The sequence below is a fragment of the Sorex araneus genome, chromosome 1 (genome assembly GCF_027595985.1).
Source record: "Sorex araneus isolate mSorAra2 chromosome 1, mSorAra2.pri, whole genome shotgun sequence".
NCBI lineage: Eukaryota > Metazoa > Chordata > Mammalia > Eulipotyphla > Soricidae > Sorex > Sorex araneus.
In genome coordinates this window covers 135,534,847-135,560,190 of record NC_073302.1, presented here as the reverse complement: position 1 = coordinate 135,560,190, position 25,344 = coordinate 135,534,847, and the positions used below count along the sequence as shown (strand labels likewise).

The 25,344-nt window shown below is 48.0% G+C and overlaps 1 protein-coding gene across 2 annotated transcripts in view; it reads left to right on the top strand.

Annotated features, from left to right (window-relative positions):
• The first annotated feature begins 739 nt into the window (after nt 1-739).
• Nucleotides 740-25,344, top strand: part of ARL15 (ADP ribosylation factor like GTPase 15) — a 444,530-nt gene continuing 419,925 nt past the window's right edge. Inside the window, exon 1 of one of the 2 annotated variants that reach the window (XM_004608526.2) lies at nt 740-874. In XM_004608526.2, coding sequence (XP_004608583.2) covers nt 827-874 — 48 coding nt within the window. In that variant the 5' untranslated portion in view covers nt 740-826. The remainder of the gene's footprint in view (nt 875-25,344) is intronic. The other variant, XM_055121201.1, reaches the window with a different exon arrangement.

Below are 25,344 nucleotides of genomic sequence, written 5' to 3'. Positions count from 1 at the left end.
ACCAGCGTTCTGAATGTTTGCAGCCTACAGCTAGCGAGTCCTCAAACTTTCTTTTCTCGTGGTGGAGAGAGAGAGCGAACCCATCCATGGGACCAAGCCTTAGGGACGACCCCCTGGCGTCCGTGGGTGGGGCTTCTGCGTGGTCCAAGTCGCACGCTCTGCCTTTGCAGTTTTCTGGCGCTGAAGGTGGGACCGGCCGCCCCGCCACTCCCCCAAGTGCAGCCTGGCCAGTTCACGACAAGCCTCCTAACACACTTGAAGCCAGCCCGTGGTGCGGAACCTTCAGGAAATCGCTCGGGAGCGAGGCGGCAAGTGCCGCGGGCTGCCACGCCTCCCACGTTTCCACGCTGGTTCACCTACCCCGGCGGAGGAGGGGGAACAATCGGGCTCCGGGGCATTCTAGTACGGAGCCCCCCTGCCCCGTGGCACCCAACCAGGAGCCCACGGAAGCGCAGAGAACTCCAGCCGGGGCTGCCCGCGCCGATTTTCCGTTCCCCGGGGCTCGCTCTTCCGCCTGCGCGGCCCTCGCCCCCGCCCCTCCGCCCTCGCTCACAGGAACCAGCGGCCCGGCCGCTCCCGCGCTTCTCCCCGACCGCCCGCAGAGGCCTGCCTTTTATACGAGCCTCCGCCAATGAGCGCGCGCCTTCGCTTAGGCCCGCCCCGCCGGCCAATCGCCTCGCCCCTTGTGTAATCTTCGGCTCCTCGGCCTCTCTCGTCTATTTTCGTTGTTGCTGGCTTTTTTCAGGGGTTGCTCGCTCGCAGCCCGAGAAGCTGCTTTTTTTTTTTTTCCGGGTTCGGAGCCGTTCCGGATGCTTTAGGCTGCCGGATGTCTGATCTCCGGATAACTGAGGCGTTTCTGTACATGGATTATCTGGTAGGTGCGGGGCTAGCGTGGCGGGGCGCCCCTCGGACCCGGACGTGCCCGATGTCCCCCTCTCAAGCCTCGAGGAACACAGCCTTTCTGCTTTCTTTCTTTGGGATGGGATGCCTCTTGGGGGTGGTGGAGGGTGTTCTTTTCCTCCCGCTGCCAGCGGCTGCTGCTGCGCGGGGACGCGGAGGAGTGGTGGGGCCGCGGGCTCCGCGGGGGAGGTGGCAGTGACAGGTAAAGGTGCGAGCCGGGGGCCCGCGCGTTGGGGCTGCGGGAGGGGATGGGGCCGCCGCGGCGGGGCGTCCCCGGCTGCACTCGGGCTCCCGGCTTCCCTCGGCGCAGCCCGCGTCGGACTTTTCTTTGCACGCTCCCTTTAGCAGAACTCCAGGTACTATTAAAGAGCCATAACCAGAATGGCTTACTAAGTGCCCGGCAGCCCGGGTCATTTGGTTGTTATTAGATCTCTAAAGCTATGACCTCGGTCTCGGCGAGGCTTTAAAAGCACATTAACCATAAACTCGTCAGGACTAAACTGCATCCCAGCCCGGCCAGAACTGGACTGGGTTAGGGGGCTGGCTCTGCCCCCACGGTGGCTCCGGTGGACGCATGCCACTTTTTTTTTTTTTTTTTACACTGTGTTCGGATTGGATCACATACTTATATGCTTTTAGGCCAGTCTCGTTCCTTGGAAGTTTAGGTGGGGACAAGTGTCAGCATAGTCCTGGGAACTGAACTTTTTTTTTTTTTTTTTTAAACGGACCTGTGTGTTTGTGGAATGATGCAAATACCACGTATTGTACCAGAAATTGTGTTTACATGGAGCTGGGTGTTTGTGCTGGGGTCTGTATTGGCGCTGGATGTGTTCGAGCCTGTGCGTTCTCTGTGCCTACCGTGTGTGCTGGAACCGCTAGGACAATGCGGAGTTGAAGTTGATGGCGAAAAACACTGACTCTCCTGTCATCATATTTATCAGTCGGTTTTCGACTGCAGATCGGCCTGGCAGAAATTTGCCAGTGCCTTCTAGGAATTACATTAAGGAAAGCCTGGATGGTGTCATGAAAAGGAAACGTTGGACAAGGACTGGCATTGTTATCTTGTTTTCGGGTTGACTTTAGGTGAGAGAAATCCGTTTCCTGACGCTTCATAGGTGGGTGATGTGTGGCGGTTGCAGTTATTGCATCCTCTGGTGAATGAAACAGAGTCCAAAATGCTGAGTTCAAATTCAATCTTATTCTTTTATTGACCGCAGTAACTTCCTATATCTTGTGATACACGCATAATATCCACGTACAAGAACTGCTCAGCATTAGAGTAGGTATCTAATTATGTCAGTTATTTAAATTGCACAGGGCCATGCAGGTTAAGCCTTGCCAAATGTTTCTCAAAGACTACTTTTAAAATTAGATAACTCATAAATGTGTAGCTTGTCTTATAGAATACAATAGAGTGGTTTTCTTGCAGATGTCCAAATTAAAGCAAAGCCTATTGAGGGCAATCATCACATAGAAAGGGAGAGTGTTACCTCTACTTGAAAGCTGAGTTTTGGATGCTGAAGCCATTTCTAGAGAGGAAGTCACGTGGTTTTGATCATTTTATTATTTTCTGTATTTACTATGTATGTTTGATATTCCTAAGTTGGATCACAAAACTTTTCTTGAAGTGCCAGACCATCAAAATATGTAGTAAAAAAATAAAGAAAATGGTTAATTTTTAGATGAAGAGGCTATGGGTGAGTGGGTGTTTGTCAGGTTTTAAGTTACTCTGAAAGCATATTCATATATTTCTTTTTTCTTTTGGAGGCTGGGTGTGGTCAGTTGAACCCGGGACTTTACACATGTGAATCATACGTTTTGCCATTATGCTACCCAGACCCTGAAGCAAGGCAATTTGTCAATTTACTGGCCACCTAGTATCAAAATCTCTGGGCCTTTAATTTGACATGATCTATTAATTTTACTTGTCTTGACCCCGCATTATCTGCTTTTGCTTTCAAATTGAAAAATAATTGTCATTTTGTCAGTCTAATTATGCTTTTAAAAAGCTTTAAAAAATTCACAAGTGCAACGGATAGCTTAGAACATGCCTTGCATGCAGGAGGCCTCAGCTCAAACATGGTTCCGTCTACTCCCTCCCTCAGCTGGGTGTGGCTCTGGTGGCCTCTGAGCCAAAAAACAGAAAAACACAAGTTGTCTGCCAAAGTCCTGTAAAGGGGCTGGAGAGATAGTACAGTGGTTAGGGTGCTTGCCTTCTATATAGCAGAGCCGTTTTGATCCCTGGCACCCATATATCCCCCTGAGTGTGCCAGGAGTGATCTTTGAGTGCATAGCCAGAGTAAGCCTTGGGCATTGCCAGGTGTGGCCCCAAAACAAAACTAAAACCCCCAAACTAAACAGAAGTCCTATGAAAATCATTGGCTACTCATTGGAGGTAAGGAAAAAAATATAATTGAAATAAGATAGTTTCTAAGAATGTACCCAATATTCCCGGGCTGGAGCGATAGCACCATGGGTAGTAGGGCGTTTGCCTTGCATGTGGTTGACCCAGGTTTGATTCCTCTGCCCCTCTTGGAGAGCCTGACAAGCTATTGAGAGTATCTCACCTGCACGGCAGAGCTTGGCAAGCTACCGGTGGCATATTCGATATGCCAAAAACAGTAACAAATCTCTTAATGGAGACGTTACTGGTGCCTGCTCCCATCGAGCAAATCGATGAGCAATGGGATGACAGTGATACAGTGATATCCAATATTCCCTGTGAAAAGTTTAAGGAAATTTTTAAATGTTTTCTTTATTGAAGCTGAACCTTAAATAATTTTTTGTTGTTGTTTGTTTTGAGGAGGTGGGTTTGGGGCCACATGTGGCCGTGCTCAGTGCTTACTCCTAGCTCTGAGCTCAGGGATCACTCTTGGTGACCAAAGTGATTGCTCAGAGGACCAGATTTGGTTTCTGGGATCAAACCAGGGCTGATCACATGCCAGGCAAGTGCTCTACCTGCTATACTATCTTTTTGGCCCTGAAATTGGATTTTAAGAGACCTTTCGGGATTTACATTATTTGTGTCATTACTTTCTTCTTGCCTTCCAGATTGACCTGTTTGCTTATGCCTAATCATTATATGGTGCTTATTAAAAACCAGTTACTGAAAAATCAAAGTCAGTTTGTTGACTGTGCTTGGGATCTTATTTATTTTATTGCTTGATGGTAGGGAGGTGCTCCCAAGCTGTGTTTGGGGCCACTCCCAGCTCTGCTTGGCCGGAGTTGGTCCTCTGGTGCATCTGATACAGTGTACAGGTGCTGCTTAGACCCGATGTCCTGTTGGGGAGGGCAGGTTCCTGTTGGGGGAGGGCAGGTCTATACCCGCAGATTCTCACAGATCGAACTTGGGCCTCCACATGCCGGGCATGTGCTCTAGCCCTAACCCTGGGATTTTATTTTCAAAGTTAATCTCTTCTCATGTTCTTTTATTCACCTTCCAGGTTTAAAAAACAAACAACAAACAACCCCACCCCAAATCCCCCCCAAATAAGGCTCTTTTGTGTTCAACTCCGGATTTTGCTGTGTTTTTTGGGGAAGCGCCCTCTGCACAGTTGGCAGGAATGATGGTGTGCGCCCTCTTTTTGGATTTCTTTTGAATATCGGTGTTTCATTTTCTCGTTGCTGATGGAAGCTGGAAGAATGAGCTGTGTGTGTATTGTTCATTGTTCTTTGGACTAGACATCTTCATGTACCTTTTTTTTTTTTCTTGTGAATTTGGAGGAGAGTGGACAGGAAGGGAAAGAAAAGGTGGGGATCCCATTTAAATTTTTTAATAACATTGTGATATTAAAGCAGATAAAAAAAAGTTCTTTGATCTTAGAAGTTGCTGATGAGCCTGCTGTTGTGCTTGTTTTTGGTGCCAGGGAATGGGACCACAGCCTCACATGTGCTTATGCGTCTTGCAGAGCTACATCTCTGCCCCAGTGGAGAATTTCTTATTTGAAGTTACAACTTAACTTTAAAGAAAGGTTTTTAATTAGAAGTGACAAATAAGGAGAAATGGGGGGATAACACCTTAATATTTATTGATCCTCAGGGCTTACTCTCTGCTCCGAGCAGAATATTGAACTTGGGTTGGCCACATGCAGGGCAAATACCCTGCCTGCTGTATTACTTTTTACAAGACAAATTATTTTGGGAGGGTCACACTCAGCGATAATTAAGGGTTACTCCTGGCTTTGCACTGAGGAGTCAGTCGTAGTGGTGCTCAGGGAACCATATAGGGTGCTTGATTGACTCTAAGTTGGCCACATGCAAAGCAAGTGCCTTGCCCACTGTATTATCTCTTCAGCCCCCTCAAGACAGATTTTAAAGTTGATTTCAGTTTGAGAAAATGGTGGTAGTTTGCTTATGCTGCTTAACGACAAGTATCACTTAACCAAGAGTTTGATTTGGTAACCTGGCACCTAGGAGGACTCAATGTTAATTTGTTGAGTTAAATGAATAGGAGACAAATGGGACAAACTGTTTTTCTCACTGACTTCTGAATTTGAGACTAGATAAAATCTGTTTGGATTAGGTGTTTTGTTCTGGGGAATGTAAAATGTATCCTTTACTTTTAACTTTAAGGTGATCAAGATATAAACTGTTTTGCCTCCCTGGCAATTTAGATCAACATCCTGGGGTTTCCAGTCTGCGGGAATCTTCCTAGGAGGTTCCATTTCTTGCCCCCATTTGACCCTTTACACCTCTCAGCTTTATGGTGGGAATTTGCTGCTGAACTGACAGCCAGTGCCAGCATCTTACTCTCTTCTGACTAGGCCTAGTGACACAATATGCAGAGCTTTGCAAACAGGGGAATAGCCCAAGTGTCCTAACAAAATAATTATATCTACCAAGTTTCCCCTGGAGGTTGGACAAGATCAGCTTCTAGATTCCTTTCAGTTCCAGATTTCCTTTTTCTCACTCATGTATGCTGATTGGTCTCCATTGCCCCCTTCCGCAACTACCATTGGAACAGCAAAGTGATTTATAAACAGGACATTGATTTTCACATGTAAAATGATGTATTGTGTTATGTGTTATGTGACTAATTATTATACCTCCTAGGAAGGACTGGAGCGATAGCACAGCGGGTAGGGCGTTTGCTTTGCACGCGGCCGACCCAGGTTTGATTCCTCCATCCCTCTTGGAGAGCCCGGCAAGCTACTGAGAGTATCCCTCCCGCATGGCAGAGCCTGGCAAGCTCCCCGTGACATATTTGATATGCCAAAAACAGTAACAAGTCTCAGAATGGAGACGTTACTGGTGCCTGCTTGAGCAAATCCATGAATAAAGCACTTTTTGCACTGTGCTACGACAGTGCAAAAAGTGCTCATTACTTCTCAGTGTCCCCTCAGCACAGTGCTTAGGAACTATGTGGTGCCTGGGACGATATCTGGCACTCCTATGTGCAAAACATATATTGCAACCCATTTATTTGTTTATTTGGGATTTTGGGGGAAGGGCCACACCTGGCTGTACTTAGGGCTTACTTCTGTTTCAGTGCTCAGGATCATTCCTGGTGCACTCGGGGGACCTTATGAGGTGTTGGGAATGGAAATTGAGTTGACTGTGTTCGTGGCAAGTGTTTTACTTGCCGTACTGCAGCTGTGGCTCCAGGTAGTTTTACTGTTGGGGGTTGCAGAGGTCGTGCAGGGGTTAAGGTACTTGTCTTGAATCTATCTAAACCTAGTTTGAGTCCAACCCTCCTCCCCCAACCAAAAAATAAAAATAAAATAAATTTGCTTTGTACCTCACCCTAAGTCCTGGGTGTGATTCTCCCAGTGGGAACCTCCTTGCTGCAGGACCCGCAGACACATGCCCCGTGGCAACCTGTGGATAAAGCAGATGGGAGAGGGCTACTTGCTGGTAGGCACTTTATATTGTTCTACTCTTTCGTGTCTTTGTTGTTGTTGTGAATTAGTATTTGAAGTTAGGCTGGAAAAAGGTAACAGCTAGAAGTGCTTGGTTAGTCTTGGTTACTAATTGCTAATTAGTGAGGCCAGGGTTCTAAATTTCACCCTTGTATCGGTTGGTGAACTTGGCCTAGAGTCTTGGTCTGTAACTACCTTTGTAAAAATTTTATTGTCATCACTGCAGCACTTAGAATTAAAGCTAGAATATGGAATCAACCCAGGTATCCAATGACAGATGAGTGGAAAATGAAGGTGTGATACATATGCATATATCGTATACATGTTTACACCATGGGATGCTATGCAGCTGGAAGGAATGATGAAATCATGCAATTTGTAGTAAGTTGGATGGAACTGGAGGATATGATGTGCGAAGTGAGTAGGGAGAGGAAGGACTGGATGATCTCACTTATAGGCTAAAAGGGCAAGAGCACGCCTGGTATTTAAGGGGGATACCTAGATTACCTTGAACCCTAGATTATAGAGATAAGGATAGGGAAGGAAAGAAATCAAGGTAGGAAGTAGGAAGAGTAGATGGAAGGCAATGGACTGAAAGCTGGGGCCTCTGGCACATCAGTGGTGGGGAGGTGGGGTTTATCCCTGTATCTCCACCCCAGAGCCAGTTATACCCCGAGCAGGAGACCCAGACTACAGCAACCAAACTTACCAATGTGCCTGTGGAGGAGACTGGCCTGGGAGCGGGGGTGGGGGTTGTTGGGAGGCAACCTGCGGACATTGGTGGAGGAAAGTTGACACTGGGCACTGGTGTTTGGAACACTGCATGCCTGAAATTCTGTTAGGAGTAACTTTGTTAATCATAGCACCTTAAAAAAAAATTTTTTTTTAAAGTTATTGTCTGAAGATACATGGACTGGCACAAAAGAGTTGCCATTCGTTGGATTGCGGGTATGGCTCTTAAGTGGCTCACTTGCCTCTCGGCCCTATCCCACGGCACAGTCACCATCTGCAGCAGAGTAACTCCCTGACCCACCCACTCCTCTGACTAGAGACTCAAACGGCAGTTGTTAATTCTTTACAAAAACCCCCACCAAGAAACCCACCTCTGTAAAGTGTGCTGTCGGCGGGTGGGGAGCGGGCCCAGGAGGTGGAGTCCATGCCGAGTCGGCAGGCAGCCCTGAGATTGGTCCCAGCGCCCATCTCCCACTTTGGGATGGAGACAGCATGGCTGGTGAGCACCGAGTCACTGAACTTGGTACCCGGCAGCACCAGTGGCAGTCACCCCCTCGAAAAAAATTATGTGCTATTTTCTTTTCTTTTCTATTAATTTTTTTGCTTTTTGGGTCACACCGGGCAATGCTCAGAGGTTACTCCTGGCTTCGCACTTGGGAATCACTCCTGGCAGTGCTCAGGGGGACCGTATGGGATGCTGAGAATCGAACCCGGGCAGCCGCATGCAAAGCAAATGCTCTACCTACTGTGCTATCACTCCAGCCCCATATTTTCTATGGGTTTTGTTTTGGATGTATATATTTATAGCTCGTTTAATGGGCGGTGCTTTTTCTTTTTTTCCTCTCGAAGGAAATGAGACCCTCACTTCCTCTGGGTTTTGTGTCTCTGTGTCTCTCTTCATGTGTGTGTTCATCCCCCTCTCCGCTGCCCTCGTTGGTGGTGGCGCTGTGATGACCAGGGCGGCAAGCACGCCTGGCTGTGGTGCTCCACATTTCCACGCTCAGTGCTCTCCAGGTCGCGCTTGTGTTGAGGGACTCAGATCGGTAGTGCTTGCCGGGGGGATTGTGCTTCCTGACTGCAGCCCTTGCAGGGTTTGTTGCTGCAAGGTCACACTCCGTGGAGAGGCCCAGGCTCCCTTCCCCCACCACTGCAGAAATCGCTCGGCCTCCCGGCATGCCAGAGGACAGAGCTGCCGGGTTGGGACAACAGAGCTGGCAGCAGCATCGGGCCTCACACATGCAGACACCAGGGATTTGAACTTGTGGCCATATGCTTGCCAGGCGGGCGCTCTGAACCACTGTGCTGCTTCTAAAAATAGGCCCCAAGCCTGCTATTTTTAACCCGAAGGCTTTAGAAATCCAGCACTTGTACTTCTGACTTTGGTCAAATGGACTGTATAGGAATAATATACATCAACAAGTTTTTTGGTTTTTTTTTTTCAGTCTTCATTGAATAGGATTAGCCACACAAATATTCCTTTGTTAAGAAATGAGAAGATCGGAATAAGGGAGATAGGACAGTGGTGATTGGGTTTGATTCCTGGCACTCCATGGTTCCCCCAACCCCTTTGGGGTGACCTGCCGTATCCCCGCATCTCAGGGCCTGAGCAGCAGCACTTCCTCCAGCCCTAGTGCTGAATTGCTGATCCAGTTTGCAGAAAATTGCAGGTAGACCCCCCTCTCCCACTCCCCCCCAGGACCCCCCTGACATCATGAGCACTAGTTGGCAGTCTCCCACTTCTCCTTCCCTAAAAAATGACGGCAACATAAACTCTTTTTTTTAATTATTTAAATTTATTTATTTTTTAATTACTGAGTCACAATGAGGGTACAGTTACAGATTCACACATTTTCATGCTTGTTTTTCCCTCATGCAATGTTTGAGAGCCCATCCCTCCACCACTGTCCATTCTCCACCACCAATGAACCCAGTATCCCTCCCATCCCCCCAATCCCATCCTCCCCACCCCACCTCACCCCGGCTCTCTGTGGCGGGGCATTCCAATTTGATATCTCTCTTTCCTTTTGCGTGTTGTGGTTTGCAATAGGGGTATTGAGTGGTCATCCTGTTCAGTCTCTAGTCTACTTTCAGCACGGGAGATGCGTGCTGAAAGTAGGCAACATAAACTCTTAAGTTCGAATGCTAGAGTGCTAATAGTACAGACATTTTCAGAAGCGTCGCGCTGCTGGGTGGGAAATTTGATCATGGTGGTGTTAGCGCGGGCCCCGTGGTGTGTCCTTGGAGGAGCAGGGATGCAGTTGCTGCTGTCTAGGAACTTGCATTCTGGAGTCTCCCAGACATGTGGCATGCTGGGGTGTGGTGGGGGGAGAGTGCGGGGAGTGGAGCCCATGCTGGAGAGTAAGAGCAGCATTTTTGGAGTACTTAGGACACACCGACACTGTGATTCCTTTCTGCTGGTATCACTGTTGCACTATCATCCCGTTGCTCATCGATTTGCTAGAGCGGGCACCAGTAACGTCTCCATTGTGAGACTTGTTACTGTTTTTTGGCATATTGAATACACCAGGGGTATCTTGCCAGGCTCTGCCGTGTGGGCGAGATACTCTTGGTAGCTTCCTGGGGTCTCCAAGAGGGACGGAGGAATCGAACCCGGGTTGGCCGCGTGCAAGGCAAACGCCCTACCCGCTGTGCTTTAATGGTAGGAAACCCAGGTCCATGCAGTTAACTGGCAAGAGAGTTGGGAATGTGGCCCCAGAGGGCGCCCCTGCGGCCTCTCTCCCCACGGCCTGTCTTCCAGCTGCTGGGAGGCAGGTGCAGTGCTTACAGTACTTGATGTAAATACTCGGTAGTTTCCTGAGTGAAGGGGCAGGGAAAGGCGTGCCCTGGCCACATTAGAGAACCTGGCGTTGCCTGCAGGTGGGCTACCATTTCCCCAGCCCGGCCTCCTGGCCCTGCAGCGTGGCCACCCCAGATAAGGCAGGGTACAGAGCTGTGCTGAGCCTTCCTCCTTGCCGCTTGCTGACCGTGGACACGAGCTCAAGTGTCATCAAGTGATCACACATGGGTCTCCATGCTCCTCTGTCAATCCTCCCATCCCCCGCCCCCACAAGGAGCACGGCCCTGCCTGCCACAAGCCCTGCTTTCTTTTGTGGCCCCCGGTGTTGTCACTGAGGCGCGGGGGCTGTTGGTCAGCTTATCTGAGGGGGACTGTTCTCCTTTACTCATGCTGCCTGAGAAGTGGTGCTGTACCCAGACCCCAAGTCACCTTGTGGACTTGGGTGGGGCCATGTCTCCTGATGAACCAACTATAGAGTGTTTGCCACTGAGGTGGTGGGGCAAGAAGGGGAAGCTTGGGGCTGGAGACATAGCACAGCATGTGGGGTGCTTGCTTTTTTTGGTCCCCACCACCCCTAGGGTCCCCAAGCCCCGACAGGAGTAATCTCTGAGCATAGGAGTAAGCCCTGAGTACTGTTGTTGAGTGTGGCCCAAATTTTAAAAAAAAAAAAAAAAGGGAAAAAAAGAAAGGTAGAGATTAAGGAACTGTCTGGTAAGTACCTTACAGATACCAAGGAAATGGGCATTTGCCCTGGCACCTTTCACCAGTGGGACTGAGGATGTGATTTGGTTTGGAGTCCCTCTGTGAGGCTCTGTCCTCTGGCAGTTCCTCTGGTGCTTTCTGTTTAGATGAGTCTCTGGGCCCAATACTGGTTGTAGCTCACGTCTGGCAAATGCAAAGTTACTTACTTCTAGAAGTGCTGGCTTCCCAGGGGTGCTTGTTGCTTAGGAGCCTCCACCTCCCCCCTGCTCCGCCTTCTTGATTTGCTTATGAATTTTCATTTTAAAATTTGGTGGATTATTTTGGGGACCATACCTGGCTGTGCTCAAGGCTTACTCCTGGCTCTGTGTCCAGGGATCACTCCTGGCCGTGCTTAGGGGATCATATGTGGTGTTGGGAACTGAACCAGGGATGGAACCATTATCTGCCACATACAAGGCATGAACCTGAACCCTGGTACTATTTCTCCCTTGCCACCCCACCTGCTTGATTTAATACTCTGCAATCACTGAAATTTTTAATTTTTCATACTGCATTTTCATTTTGTATGAACTGCTCAGTTATATAGCATGTCCTGAGTTCTGCTGCAGATGACAAGGTCCCTGGAATGACCCTAGAATATGGCTGGGACTTTATTTTGTAGCAGTGTAGCGTTTTAGATGATCTTGCTCACGTATGTGGAGAATTCATACCTGGCGGTGTTCAGGATCATTTCCTTGCTTGTTCTTCCTTACAGGTTACTCCTGGCTGAGCTTGGGGAAAGGGGGGCCGCGTGGTTGGTGCCGGGCTTCTTCATGCAAAGCAAACGCTCAGTCTTTGAGCTGTCTCCCCAGCCCGTAGATCACATTTTTGTCCTTAGAATCAGTGTAGGTGTCTAATAAATAAGGTACTACACGCCAGGTGCAGTGCAAAGGTTTTTTTTTTTTTTTTTTTAAATTTTTTGCACCATACCCAGGGCACCCTCAACAATCCTGTTTACCAGATATGACTGACTTGTAGGAGACTGACTTAGGAAGGAGAGAACTTTCTGGAGAGACAGTACCATAGGCAGGGCACTTACCTTGCATGTAGCCAACCGCGATTTGATTCCTGGCTTTTCATATGATCTCTGAGTACCTCCAGGAGTGATCCCTGAGCACAAAGCTAGGAGTAACTTAGAGTAAGCTAGGAGTCCACAACCCTGGAGCAGTGGCAGGGTCAGTCCACTTCACCCGCACACATAAAAGGAAAGAACAGAGGGAACTTGAGGCTCTGCCGTGTGGGTTATTGTCCAGGATCACCACTGGCAGCAGTGTCAGGGCTCTGATATGTATGAACTTAGCTTGGCAGATTCCTTGCCCGCACCACTAAATTTTATGCTCCATTGTTGAACTAATAATAATAACTGTGGAGATGGTAAGTAGGAGGGGTCACATGAATTACAGACACAATGCCGGAAGTTGAGGGGTCACTTGATTGCCGTTGTCACTTGGTTAGAGACCCCTACCACATCTGCACCCTGTGCTCTCTGAAAGTAGAATTCATCTATTTAGTATTGATTGGTGGGTGATTTTTGGAATCTGGGAATGCTCACAACTTTCCCACATAAATTCATGAGAATATTGCTCCCAAGGCTCCCCCTCTACCCCTCCCCCAAGCCTAACAAATCATACCAAATGGGGATGTTCTACTTTTAGACCAGGGAGGCTCCTGTGCTTGGGAGAAGCCCTCCCAGTACTCGGTAGCAGCTGGGGTGCTATGTGGGTTTGCACTCCCCACCCCCAGTGAGAGTTCCAACAGCACCCATTTTGCTTTCATTTATTTGTCTGCTGTCTCCTTTACTCTTTGCATGAATGCTGGTGCTCTGGGCTCTGGCTCACAGCCAAACACACCTACCTGATTCTGATAGTAGCTAACCATCTGAAAACTAGGATTTGTCCGACAAACTCATTTATCAGGTGCCTTTGTACCTAGAGTTGCTGGGAACCATTTTGACCTCTGGACTGCTGCTCTCAGGGCTGAGAACTTATCTCCTAGTCATTCTGTCCCAGCCTTACCTGGGATCTCATTCATTTAGTCTCGGCTTCACTGGCCTCTGGGGCCTGGGCAGGTAGGATGGAGCTCGGAGGCTCAACCGACTGACACGCAGAGGGAAGGAGCCCCACTCCTGATCAAGCCGAACCTGGCGTCGGGCTCCAATGAAATAGAGGTTGCTTGAGATTTTACTTTTAATAAGTGTCATGAATGTAAATGTTTGGAAAAGTATACTCTGTTATGTACCTTCCTTACTGATTGGACACTTAATATTTTGGTTTGTTTTTTGTTTGGGGACCACACCCAGTGAAGCTCAGGATTTACTCTTGGCTCTACATTCAGGAATTACTCCTGGTGGTACTTGGGGGATCATGTAGGATGCTGGGGATCGGACCCAGGTTGGCCGTGCGCAAGGCCAAAAGCTGTACCCGCTGTCCAGCCCCTGGACGGTAACCATTTAGTCATTTTCATTTCAGACTCCAGTGCTGGGCTGGGGAGATGGCTGGCGGGGGATGGGGGGGTGGGCTTTGCATGCAAGAGACACAGGGTCAAGGCCCAAACCACATGGTCTCCCAAGCATTGCTAGGAACCACCTCCCTGAGCAACTAGCCCAGACCTGAGCACCCTCTGCTGGATGTGACCCACAACCCCCTGCAGCCACTCCTGTCCCATCAGGGAAACCCCCAAACAAGAAAAACCATCAAAAAATACAATAAGAAAAGTTAAGACTAAGTCTGCTGCTTTACTCCCCCTAACCCACCTTCCATTCTCAGTTTGAAAATTGTTCCAGAGTCAGGGGGCATCGCTCATGTAGTTTTGCATCTTCATTTGCCTGTATGCACAATGCATAGTATTTTATGTGTGTATTAATAATGTTTATGGAAATTGTAAAATTTTTAAACATTTAAGCCCCCTTTTAAAATCTTTTAAACCCCAATCTTTTAAAAACTCGATTTCTCTAATGTTGAAAAAAAATTTTTTTAATGGAATCACTGTGAAATACAATTACAAAGTTGTTCATGATTAGGTCTTAGTCATAAAATGTTCCAAAACCCAACCCTTCACCAGTGTATATTTCCCACCTTCAGTGTCCCCAGGTCCCCCTCCTCCCATGGCAGGCACTTCACTTTTCTTCTCCTCTCTGTCTCTGTCTCTGTCTCTCTCTGTCTCTGTCTCTGTCTCTCTCTTCTTTTGGACATTATGGTTTGCAGTGCAGATACTGACAGGTTATCATGTTGTCCCGGCAATGCACAGGGGTTACTCCTGGCTCTGCACTCAGGAATTACTCCTGGCAGTGATCAGGGGACCATATGGAATGGTGGGATCGAACCCAGGTCAGTCGCGTGCAAGGCAAATGCCCTACCCGCTGTACTATCGTTCCAGCCCCGGCACTCAGTTCTTGTCCAAAGTCATCATTTTAAACTCTCTGTATCAGAGTGGTTCCTTCTCTATCCTAACTGCCTCTCTAATGTTTTTGAAGTTGATAAATGCTACTGGATCCATGAGTTGATAAGTTGTTTGCAGTTTCTTACTTGACTTAGTTATCATTCCTGACTTTATGTGTTGAGGTCTTATTTGTGTGAAGCTTTTGATGCTGGCCTGAGGCCTGGTTGTGTGTGTTCCCTTGCTTTTACTGCTGTGCTGTGAGTCTTATAAATTGTTTAATGAAATTTTATGTGTTCTTTAGTTTTCCTTCTGATTCATCAGTTTGTTTTAGAGTCTGCAGCAATCATTTTTTAATCATATTGTCACGTGGACGTGTATAACAACACACATATATAATTACATGTATATGCATATAAGTTCTTGCCTATTTAAGAACCGACTTTTTTTTTTTTGTATCATATTCTCATACATCTAAGAGCCTAGTAACAGGATCTTGAAAATGCTGCCAAGCACAATGGAAAAAACTCCATATCCATAATTTAGCCACCCTCAGAGAATCAGTTAATGTTTTTCAACCCTGCATCATAATGAAAGATACTTTATAACCTGCTTTTTCTACTTGTGAACATTTGCACTTTAAGTTTCTCTTCTACAATATTAATTTTCTGTCTTATGAGTCTTACTCCAGAGTTTGGAAGTGCGCTCACGAAGAGTTCAACAAGTTTCTTCATTGTGTAGACTTTAGTATGCTAGTAAATGTGATGAATCTCTAAAAGTCGAATTGTTACATGCAGTGTTTTTCATCCTTTGGAGTATGTTTTTGCTTTCTGATCAAGTTCTAGAGTAGATTTTTGGGATTTAAAGATCACTGTCACTATCATCCCGTTGTTCATCGATTTGCTCGAGCGGGCACCAGTAATGTCTCCATTCGTCCTAGCCCTGAGATTTTAGCAGCCTCTCTTTGTTCATCCTTTCCAATGGTGCCGCATTAGAGGCTCTTTCAGGGTCAGGGGAATGGGACCCATCACCCATCGTAGTTAATGTTTTTGACATATCAAATACACTATGGGGAGCTTGCCAGGCAGGATATTCTCCATAGCTTGCTGGGTTCTCCGAGAGGGAGAATTAGACAATAAGAGGTCAACAAATGCTTCCGGGACCTTTGTTTTATAGTCTCTGGACCTTGGCCTCTGATGGCATTAGGGGGGCCAGCAGTTTGTGGGTGTGACTGCCTAGCTACTGGAGAAAGGGGGATCTGGGCGGAGGAGGCCCAATCCCGATCTGAGCAGGCTTGTAGATCTCAGCCCCGGTGCTGCACTCCTGGGTTCCTCTGCGTTTCCTTTATACATTGCATGAGACTCATCCGAGTGTGTGGAGAGTGGCCTTGGGCATGGCTGTGACTGGGTTCCCGAAGGTCTTTGGCTGCCAGGGCTCTGCTCAGGACGGGGAGGGAAACTCAACCCGCCCCTCTCTGAGGGGCTCTGGTGAAGACAGGGATCCAAAGATACATGCATTAATAAAGTTATCGATATTTTAGAAGTTAAATATTTAAAAGTTAAATTCGAAGTTAAATTCTAAATTAAAGGAGTTAACTATTTCCAGGAGCCAGGGATGTGACTTAGTGGTGGATTGCTGCCCTTGCATGCGTGAGGCCCCGGGTTCAACCCCTGGCCTCCTCAACCACAAAGCAGCAAAGCTGATATTTATAATTTACTAAGAACATAGCATAGTGCATAATCAACACTGTTAAGTGTGACTTTTTGTCATCATTACATAATAGCTGGGGGATAATAATTGATATTGAGAACAAACTTAATATCCATTTACCAATTATATTAGTATTAATTTGGGGTCCACACCCAGAGGTACTCAGTAGCTACTCCTGGATCTGTACTTAGGGATCACTCTTGGCAGTACTTGCAAGACACAGGTATGCCGGGGATTGAATAGGGATCAGCCGCATACAGGGCATGCACCTCTCCCTTATACTATGTGTGGGAGATTGAACCATTTCTGTTTTTCTGTTTGTTTGTTCATTTGTTTTATTGCAATGCTCGCCATGACCCCAGGACCTCACCATGAGTGGCAAGGCATGTAGCTTGGTAATTATTTCCTGTTTTATGGTTGAAAAAACTGAGTGTCAGGAAGAATTGAGTAATCCCAACTACAGTTGTTTGGGGTGTTGGTGACTTGCTCAGAATCTTAACATACACATACCTTTATTATTGTGCTGGAAAAGAAAAAGAATAAACACAGAAATTCTGAATTTATTTGCCTGATATTCCACCTTATTTTTATTTGTATAATAAAAGGAGTTTCCTAAATCTCAGTCCACAGCAAAATAGTAAAATCAAGAGACTATTACAAAAATGGTTGCATATTTAATTTTTTATTTTTGGCCACATCCAGCATTGCTTACTGGGTTATTCCAATCTGCACTCAGGAATTACTTCTGGACTTGGGGGACCAAATGGGATGTCAGGGACCCAGCTCTGGTTGGCTGCATGCAAGGCAAACTCTCTGCCCATTGTACTATCTCTCTGACCCCCAGTTACATGTTTAAACTTAGAGCATTTGCGATTATATCTCTCTAACTTTTTTTTTTTTTTTTTTTTTTGCTTTTTGGGTCACACCTGGTGATGCACAGGGGTTACTTCTGGCTCTGAACTCAGGAATTACTCCTGGCGGTGCTCAGGGGACCATATAGGATGCTGGGAATCGAACCTGGGTCAGCTGCGTGCAAGGCAAATGCCCTACCCGCTGTGCTATTGCTTCAGCCCCCTCTAACTTTTTTTGTTTTTTAAACATTGGAATATGTCATGAAAGGACAGTACTTGATTGATTTTTCTCTCTCAAATAGTTTTTACCTGGTAGAGTAAAAATATGACAGTTCTATATTAGACCTTAGATTTGTTTGATATATTTAGGATGCATTTATTTCTAAAACCCCAAATACCAGGAACCTGGTCAAACACAAATTCAATGGCACAACTTCTTTGCCAAGTTCAGATCACGTCCAGGCCTCTGTGGTGATTGGCACTGATAAAAACACGATATACTGCAAAGTGCTTTTTTTTTTTTTGAAAGAAATCACATGATTTCTAAGCTGACTGGTAGAAAGGCACACAGCCAAGTTAGATGGAATGTCTTCGAATCTCCTTGGGAGATTTCATTTTCTGAAGAAATGGCAGTGAATAACTTTTGAGAGCACATATTTTCTTTCATGCCTTCTTCTTTCTTTCTTTCTTTCTTTCTTTCTTTCTCCGTTTCTTTCCTTTCTTTCTTTCTTTCTTTCTTTCTTTCTTTCTTTCTTTCTTTCTTTCTTTCTTTCTTTCTTTCTTTCTTTCTTTCTTTCTTTCTTCCTTCCTTCCTTCCTTCCTTCCTTCCTTCCTTCCTTTCTTTCTTTCTTTCTTTCTTTCTTTCTTTCTTTCTTTCTTTCTTTCTTTCTCTCTTTCTCTCTTTCTTTCTTTTATGGCACTGTGATTTACAAGGTTATTTGTCATTGAGCTTTAGGCACACTATGTTCCAGCACCAGTTACGCCACCAGTCTCTGCTTCTGTTATTCTGTATACAGCAGATAAGTGAGATCATCCTGTGTCCATCCTTCTGGCTTACTTCACTTAACATGATATCCTCATTCTCTTATGTTTTAAGGGCTGGCTAGTGAAAAGTTGTGCTTTTTTTGGTTTGGCACCCGGTGTTGGTTCAAGGTCTACTCCTGGGACTATGCTTGCAGTGATCAAACCCAGTCTCCCTGTACAAGCATGTGCTCCAGCCCTTTGATCTATCTCCCCAATTGAAAAACCTCATTGATTGTTGATGAAAGAAGCTATTTGGGGGTGGGGGGGGGGAGGAAGGGATTGAGGGGGAGGGAGAGAGAGAGAGAGAAAGAGAGAGAGAGAGAGAGAGAGAGAGAGAGAGAGAGAGAGAGAACAGGAGGGTCGCCTTGCATGCAGCCAACCCTGGCTTGATCCACAGCACCATATATGTTCTCCAAGTACATAAGAGTGGCCACAGTCACTCTTGAACACAGAGACTGAAATAACCCTAGAGCACCACCAGGTATGGCCTACCACCCAGATTAGCTCTCAAAAACAGCAAATTATTTGTTCTGTTCTGTCATTGGAATGTGTAATGCCTAAACAGCAAAGTTAACTTTTACTATTATTTAATTTTTTATTCCCTTTATTCTTTCTGGGCTGGAGCAATAAATAGCACAGCAGGTAGGGCATTTGCCTTGCATGAGGCCGACCCAGGTTTGATTCCTCCACCCCTCTTGGCTTTTTTTTGGGGTCACACCTGGCAATGCACAGGGGCCACTTCTGGCTTTGCACTCAGGAATTACCCCTGGCGGTGCTCAGGGGACCATATGGGATGCTGGGAATCGAACCCGGGTCGGCCGAGTGCAAGGCAAATGCCCTATCCGCTGTGCTATCTCTCCAGCCCCCCTCCACCCCTCTTGGAGAGCCCGGTAAGCTACCGAGAGTATCTCACCCACACGGCAGAGCCTGGCAAGCTACCTGTGGCGTATTCGATATGCCAAAAACAGTAACAGCAAATCTCACAATGGAGAGGTTACTGGTGCCCGCTCGAACAAATTGATGAGCAATGGGATGACAGTGACAGTTATTCTTTGTGCTCTGACTCAAAGGTCGACTTACTGCAGGTGAACTTCCCAGGGGTGGGGGGTGGTGGGGGAGTCACTGCTCTTGCTGAAGTCAAGTGAATGAGCCTCAACAGGCCACTTCAGGGCCAAGGAGAGAGAGCAGCCTGTGCAGAGATTTGCACGTTTTCAGGCAACGTCCAGAGTTGGCTGTGCCTGGAGTCGAGTCCGGGGCAGCTGCTCCACACGGGGTGGCAGGGCGCAGCGAGGGTCTCGTCTTGGGAGCCGCGCAGCCTTGCCTGGAGTGACGTCCTTTCCGGCTGCCGTGTGGGGAAGGGCCAGAAAGGGAAGCTGGACTGCCAGCCGAGAAGGCGGTGTTCTCATCCCCTCCCAGAAATAACGGCGTTTCCAACCTGGGGCAGGAGGGATGCAAAAGGCAGGTGGATGGACCAAAGCAACCTTTTAGAATCGTCAGAATTTTACTGTTGCCGATGGGAGCTGAGAGCTGAGGAGATCTGAAGGATCTTCCCCAGGCTTTTGGTTTGGGATTTCGGTCTGGCTCCCAGTGACTGAGGAACCAGGAGTCTTAGAGCAGTGACAGCAGCAGCAGCCTTTGTTTTTCTCACAAACCTGCAGGAGACTGGGCTGAGCGAGGCTATTCCGGCTTAAGGTCTTTTGTAAAGTTACCACCAGTAACACCTGGGTGATCCGTAGCCTTCAGCATGTCCATATCTTGCTTCTGGACCAGGAACACTAGAGAGTGGGGGGGCTGCAGAAGTGGGGGCATTCTGGGCATCTGAGTAGGCTTTCTACAAAACGACTGCAGGGTAGTTTCTTTTTTTTTCTTTTTTAATTTTTATTTATTTATTTTTAAAATTTTTTAAATTTTATTGAATCACCGTGAGATAGTTACAAGCTTTCATGTTTGGGTTACAATCTCACAATGATCAAACACCCATCCCTCCACCAGTGCACATTCCCCACCACCAATATCCCGGTGTACCCCTTCTTTCCCACCCTCCCCCTGCCTCTAAGGCAGACAATATTCCCCATACTCTCTCTCTACTTTTGGGCATTTTAGCTTGCAACACAGACATTGAGAGGTCATCATGTTTGGTCCATTATCTACTTTCGACGTGCATCTCCCCATCCCAATTGGTTCCTCCAGCCATCATTTACAGACTTACAAACTTTCGTGCTTATGTTTCAGTCATACAATGATTGGGTACCCATCCCTCCACCAGTGCCCATTCTCCGCCACCAATGATCCCAGCATCCCTCCCACCACCCCCACCCCATCCCCCGACTCCACCCCATCTCTGTGGCAGGTCAGGGAATAGGACAGTTTTATTTTGGAGTTGTAGAGCTTTGAATTGTTTGCGTGGAATCCAAACTCAGGTTTCAAGTTGCTACCTGGAGCTTTGGTGATAACGGCGTAGCCTTTATTACTTGCTATATGCTCCGGGATTGATTGCCTCCTCTGAGAGACACAATGCCAAGTGCTTTTCCATGTATCATTCTTCTACAAGGGCCATTTTCATGATAAGAAGACTGAGGTTAGAGAAATAGAGTGGCATCCACCCAGGAGGTGACAGAACCGACATTTGAACTCTGGGCCTGGCTAACTGTCTGAACTCACATTCTCAGCCACTTAGATGATGATGGAGGCTCGATCCCCTGATGGCCCCGTCCGGGAGTGGGGTGGTGGGGGGAGTCTCAGTGGGAACGGAAGGGCCCAAGGAGGTCAGCGGCTAGCAGATAGCTGACCTGCGGTTCTTGAGGAATCAGGTTCAAGGAAGGGATCTAAGGAGCAGCCCAAGAGGAAAAGGACTGAGAGGCAGCAAGGAAGCCTGGAGTGTGTAGGGAGCAGGGAGGCTGTTTCCAGAAGGAGGAAGTGGCCAATTGTGTAAACTGTTGCCCAGAGATGAGGGAAGATAATGACAGAAAAATGAGCTCTGGCTTCACGTCAGCACTGACCTTGGCCACCAGCGCTGTCAGAGGCCTGGTGAGAATTGGAGACGCCGTGTTGCTGCCACCACAGAGAATCTGTGCAACGAGTCCTTCTTCCCGGAAAGAGAAGTGTGGCCGGGACCGAGAAGCGGGAGGCGGAGGGATGCCATGTCTTTTCTGACGTGACAGGGCCTGACACAGCCTCTGAAGTCAAATGGGAGGGTGTCTGGTGGAGTGCTCTGGGCCGTGGTGGCGGGGCGGTAGGAGGGGGGGCAGTGGGGGAATGGAGGCAGCTGCAGAGAGGGACGAGGGCAAGGCGTGACAGGAGAGCGGAAGCATCAGTGTGACTGTGGCATCATTGTCACTCAATGGGGGCCATGAAGGTTCGTGGCCATGAAGCTCCCTCCTTTTCCATCAGACTCTAGATGTTTGGGTGTAGGTTTGAAGAAGGCGGACAGTCGATTGGTCAAGTTGAGTCAGTGGAAGGGTCACAGAGCCCAGCCATTTGGGACACTGGTAAGGAAAAGGTCGAAGCTGGAGATGTGAACTCTGAGCTGTTGGGGACGAAGGAAGGGCGAGTAGAAGGGAAAGGAGGCCAGAGGGGCGACTGGAGGAAGCTGGAGGTGTGGGCAGACGGGTGTATGTGTGTGTGTGTATGTGTGTGTGTGTGTGTGTGTGTGTGTGTGTGTGTGTGCGCGCGCGCATGCGTGTGTGGCTCTGATTGTGCAGAGCAGAGCAGGTCTCTGACTGGGGATTGGGTGCTGCCCCTCCTTTATGGGTAGCACAAGGAGGGGGAGGTTAGGAGCGGCGAGAAGAAATGCCCACCTGTGTCCATGCCACCGCTCTTACCACCCCTGTCACCACCACAGCAGTGCCGAGAGGCTTGTGGACAGGCCAGGAGGGTGGTGGGAGCGCGAGGTTGGGTCACTGGAACAGGAGATCCGGCCCTGGAGTTGGCAGGAGCATCCTCACAGCTGGGGGACCACCAGGCTGCGTTGGAGCCAAGTGGAGCGGGTTCAGAAAGCCTCAGCCCAGAGACAGAAGGGTGGTGCCAGGCAGTTGGCTCCACGCTGCCTGCAGGGTCTGGAGGCAACAGCTTCCTGGTGAGTGGGTTCCGAGAAGGCCGGAGCTAAGGCCCTGTTTGTCCTGCTGTGGAGGGGGCCTTGCTCAGATGCATCGACCCTGTAGCTCAGTTGCTGGGCTAAGGCCCTTAGCCGTGCCTGTTTGCTCAGAAGAGCTGCATCACCAAGAGTCCTGGGGTCTGGTGAGGCTGGGCGCTCAGGGCACCCCGCCACCACCTGGATCTGTCACAAGGGTTGCAGCTCTGCACAACAACCCCTCCACCCCCCACCCCACCACCACACACACCCCAGGTTGGGATCCCACCTGGCATCCGACTCGCAGTGCAGAGAACTGCTGTTTTGCCGCCCCGAATCCAGATGGCCCCACCCAAGGTTTTTCCATTGGCTTGAAAAGCAGTCGCCGGCAGCGTGTGGGAGCCAGGAGTTTGTTTTGTGGAGGGCGGCCAGTGGGGTTCGCCCGCATGTGTTATGTCTGGAACAGCCGTGCAGTAATCTGAGTTCATTGTTCACAGAGCGGAGCGCCCGTATGATCTGTCCTTCTATTTTGGTTCGAATGATCACAGAGCGTCGAGTTGCAGAAATAACTTCTGGTTCGAGAGTTCATCTTTTTCTCTGGGCTCTCCTTAAGGAAGTCTTCTCTCCCGATTGTGGGCTGCACAGTGGACTTGAGTCTCCTTCTCGGGGGGCACTGCCTTCTCTCGAGGGGCTCCCGGGAAACCTTGCAGAGGAACAGGCTGTGGGGAAGCGAGGCTGGGGGCCTGCCTCCTGCCCTCGCTCCGCTTGCCCCAGTGACCGTTGTGTAGTGGCATGGAGGTGCCTGATGGGTTGGCTGTGGCCTTGCCTCAGGCCTTAGTTGCCTGTTACAGAACTGGGCGTGCAGGTGACGCTCACCACCATTCCCCAGAGCTGGGTGCAGGTACACAGGACAGAGAACCACCGAGTCAGTGGAGCCACATGTGAGAGACTCGGACCACGGGGCGGAGCTACATGCATTTGCATTCCCTGCTTGGCTGCTTTGCAGACTGTCTGCCTCAGTTTCTTAGCTGAAATTGGGCTCTATGATAGCACCTTCCTCGAAGTCCTGTGTTTCATATCAAAAGCAGCTGAATGAGCGCCTCACACCTCAGGCACTGGAGGAAGTGTTTGCTGCTGAGCTGCAGAAGCAGTGCTGGAGGTAAAGTGCTGAAGACCACATGACTGGCCACAGGTTCAATGCCCTGGGCCGAGTATGGCCTCCCCATACTCGCCAGGGGTCACTCCTGATTACTGGGCCAGGAATAGGCCTGAGCACCGCAGGGTGTGGCTCACCCCAAACCACACCCTTTTAAAAAAAGAACAAAAAACAAAAGTGCTTACTGTTATTGATTTGGAATTTATACATAAAACAAGGACTTTAGGTAATGTTGCGACCAAAAAAAAAAAAAACAAAATCTGCTCTGATTCTGATCATTGTCTGGTACAAGCCTTTGGCAATTCTTTTGCCTCCACCTAATAAACACAGTGCCGAGCAACTGGGTTAAAGAGATCGAAGCTGCCTGTTGGTATTTGAAGTGGCAGCTATTTCTGATTTACGGGGGTGAAAGGTCCTACAGTGGCCATGGCCTTCCCAGTTCAGACTGGTGCCGCTGCTTACAGCTGTGACGTCAGTTCGGCCAGCAAAGAAGCTTTACATTTAGTTAGTGGGTTTTCAGAGGTTCCTCTCTGGAGCTACTATTTTCACTCTTCACTTCTCTTTTGTTGGAAGCAGTTTGAAGTTAAGTTTCTGCTTTAAGATCTACTTCAGTCCTCTTGGTGTGTGGTTGGACAGCTCGTTCTTTAATCCCTTGGTTCCTTAGGAATGCTTTCTGAGAGCCAGAGAGATAGGGGGTTTCGTTGTAGGCAACCAACCCGGGTTTGATCCCTGGCACCACATATGTCTCCTGTCTCCTGAACACTGCCAGAAATGATCCCTGAGTGCAGAGCCAGGAGTACTAGTGGGTGTGGACCAAATCCTCCATGCCTCCCCCCCCCCCGAAAAAAAAAGCAACCAAAATCAAACAAAAATTTTCTTTGAGACTGCACGGTTTAGCTGCTAGAACTCCCGGCACATTTGTTGGATCCTGTCATTTATTTTCATTGCTTCTGGATATAAGAAATCTCCTAATGAGTGAATGTCTGTGAGTTTCATTTCATTTAGAAGTATTGCGATCTATGTCTATTGTCTATATATTATTCTCCAAAAATATTTCTCTTAGTGTAACATACTTTTCTGTAAGGTTTGGTGGATTTTCCAGATGTGAATTTAAAAGCCTGACTCATTTGACCCAGAAGTGTGGGTGGGTAGGGGCAAGTATCTGATTATTCTTGGATTTCTTCATCTATAGCTTGAATGAACTTGGCTTGTAGTTGGAATTACTTTTTTTTTTTCTTTCTTTTTGGGTCACACCCAGCAATGCACAGGGATTACTCCTGGCTCTGCACTTAGGAATTACCCCTGGTGGTGCTCAGGGGACCATATGGGATGCTGGGATTCGAACCCGGGTCGGCTGTGTGCAAGGCAAACACCCTACCCACTGTGCTATTGCTCCACCCCTGGTATTACTTCTTGACCCAGAGTGGTTCCCCTTTTTATCATTTCTATGCTCCCCCTGCCCCCCAGCCTGTTTTTGTAGCCTGTGTGTGTAGCGAATAGATTTCTGTGCTGGTTACTCTGTGCAGTTTCTCCCACATATGTCTTTATTTGGGGGAGATGCCATACTATATTGGTCATCTTTGGAAATACTCACAGCTAAATATTTTCCATTTCTTATCTTTGGAGTGCTTGCAATTTTATGATAATTAATTATGTGAACTTAAAATGCAGTTTGACTAGTTTTTAATACAGAGTTTACAACAGAAATTTCTCTTTTGATACCATGTTGGGCAGAAATCTGCTAATTCTGAAACTCCTCGACTGAGGACTGGAGAGGTAATACAAGGCTTAAGGTGCTTGTCTTGCATGTGGCTGACCCTGCTTCAATTTTATGTACCACATAGTTCTCTGAGCAACTCCAGTTATGGTCCCCAAATTTCTGGGGTGGCCGGTCGTTTGTTACAGGCATCTTCAAGCCTTGCATTGAGCTGATGATGCCCCCCCCCCCAGTACCTCGTGTCTCCCTATAATTAACTGGAAAACCAGAATCTCTGTAGTGTGGATTGGAGCAACAGTGCAACAAGAGGGCATTTGCCTTGCTCATGGCCAACCTGGATTAGATCCCTGGCATCCCATCCCCATTTACCATCAGAAGTAATTCCTGAGCTTCTCACATCTCCGGTGTGACCCAA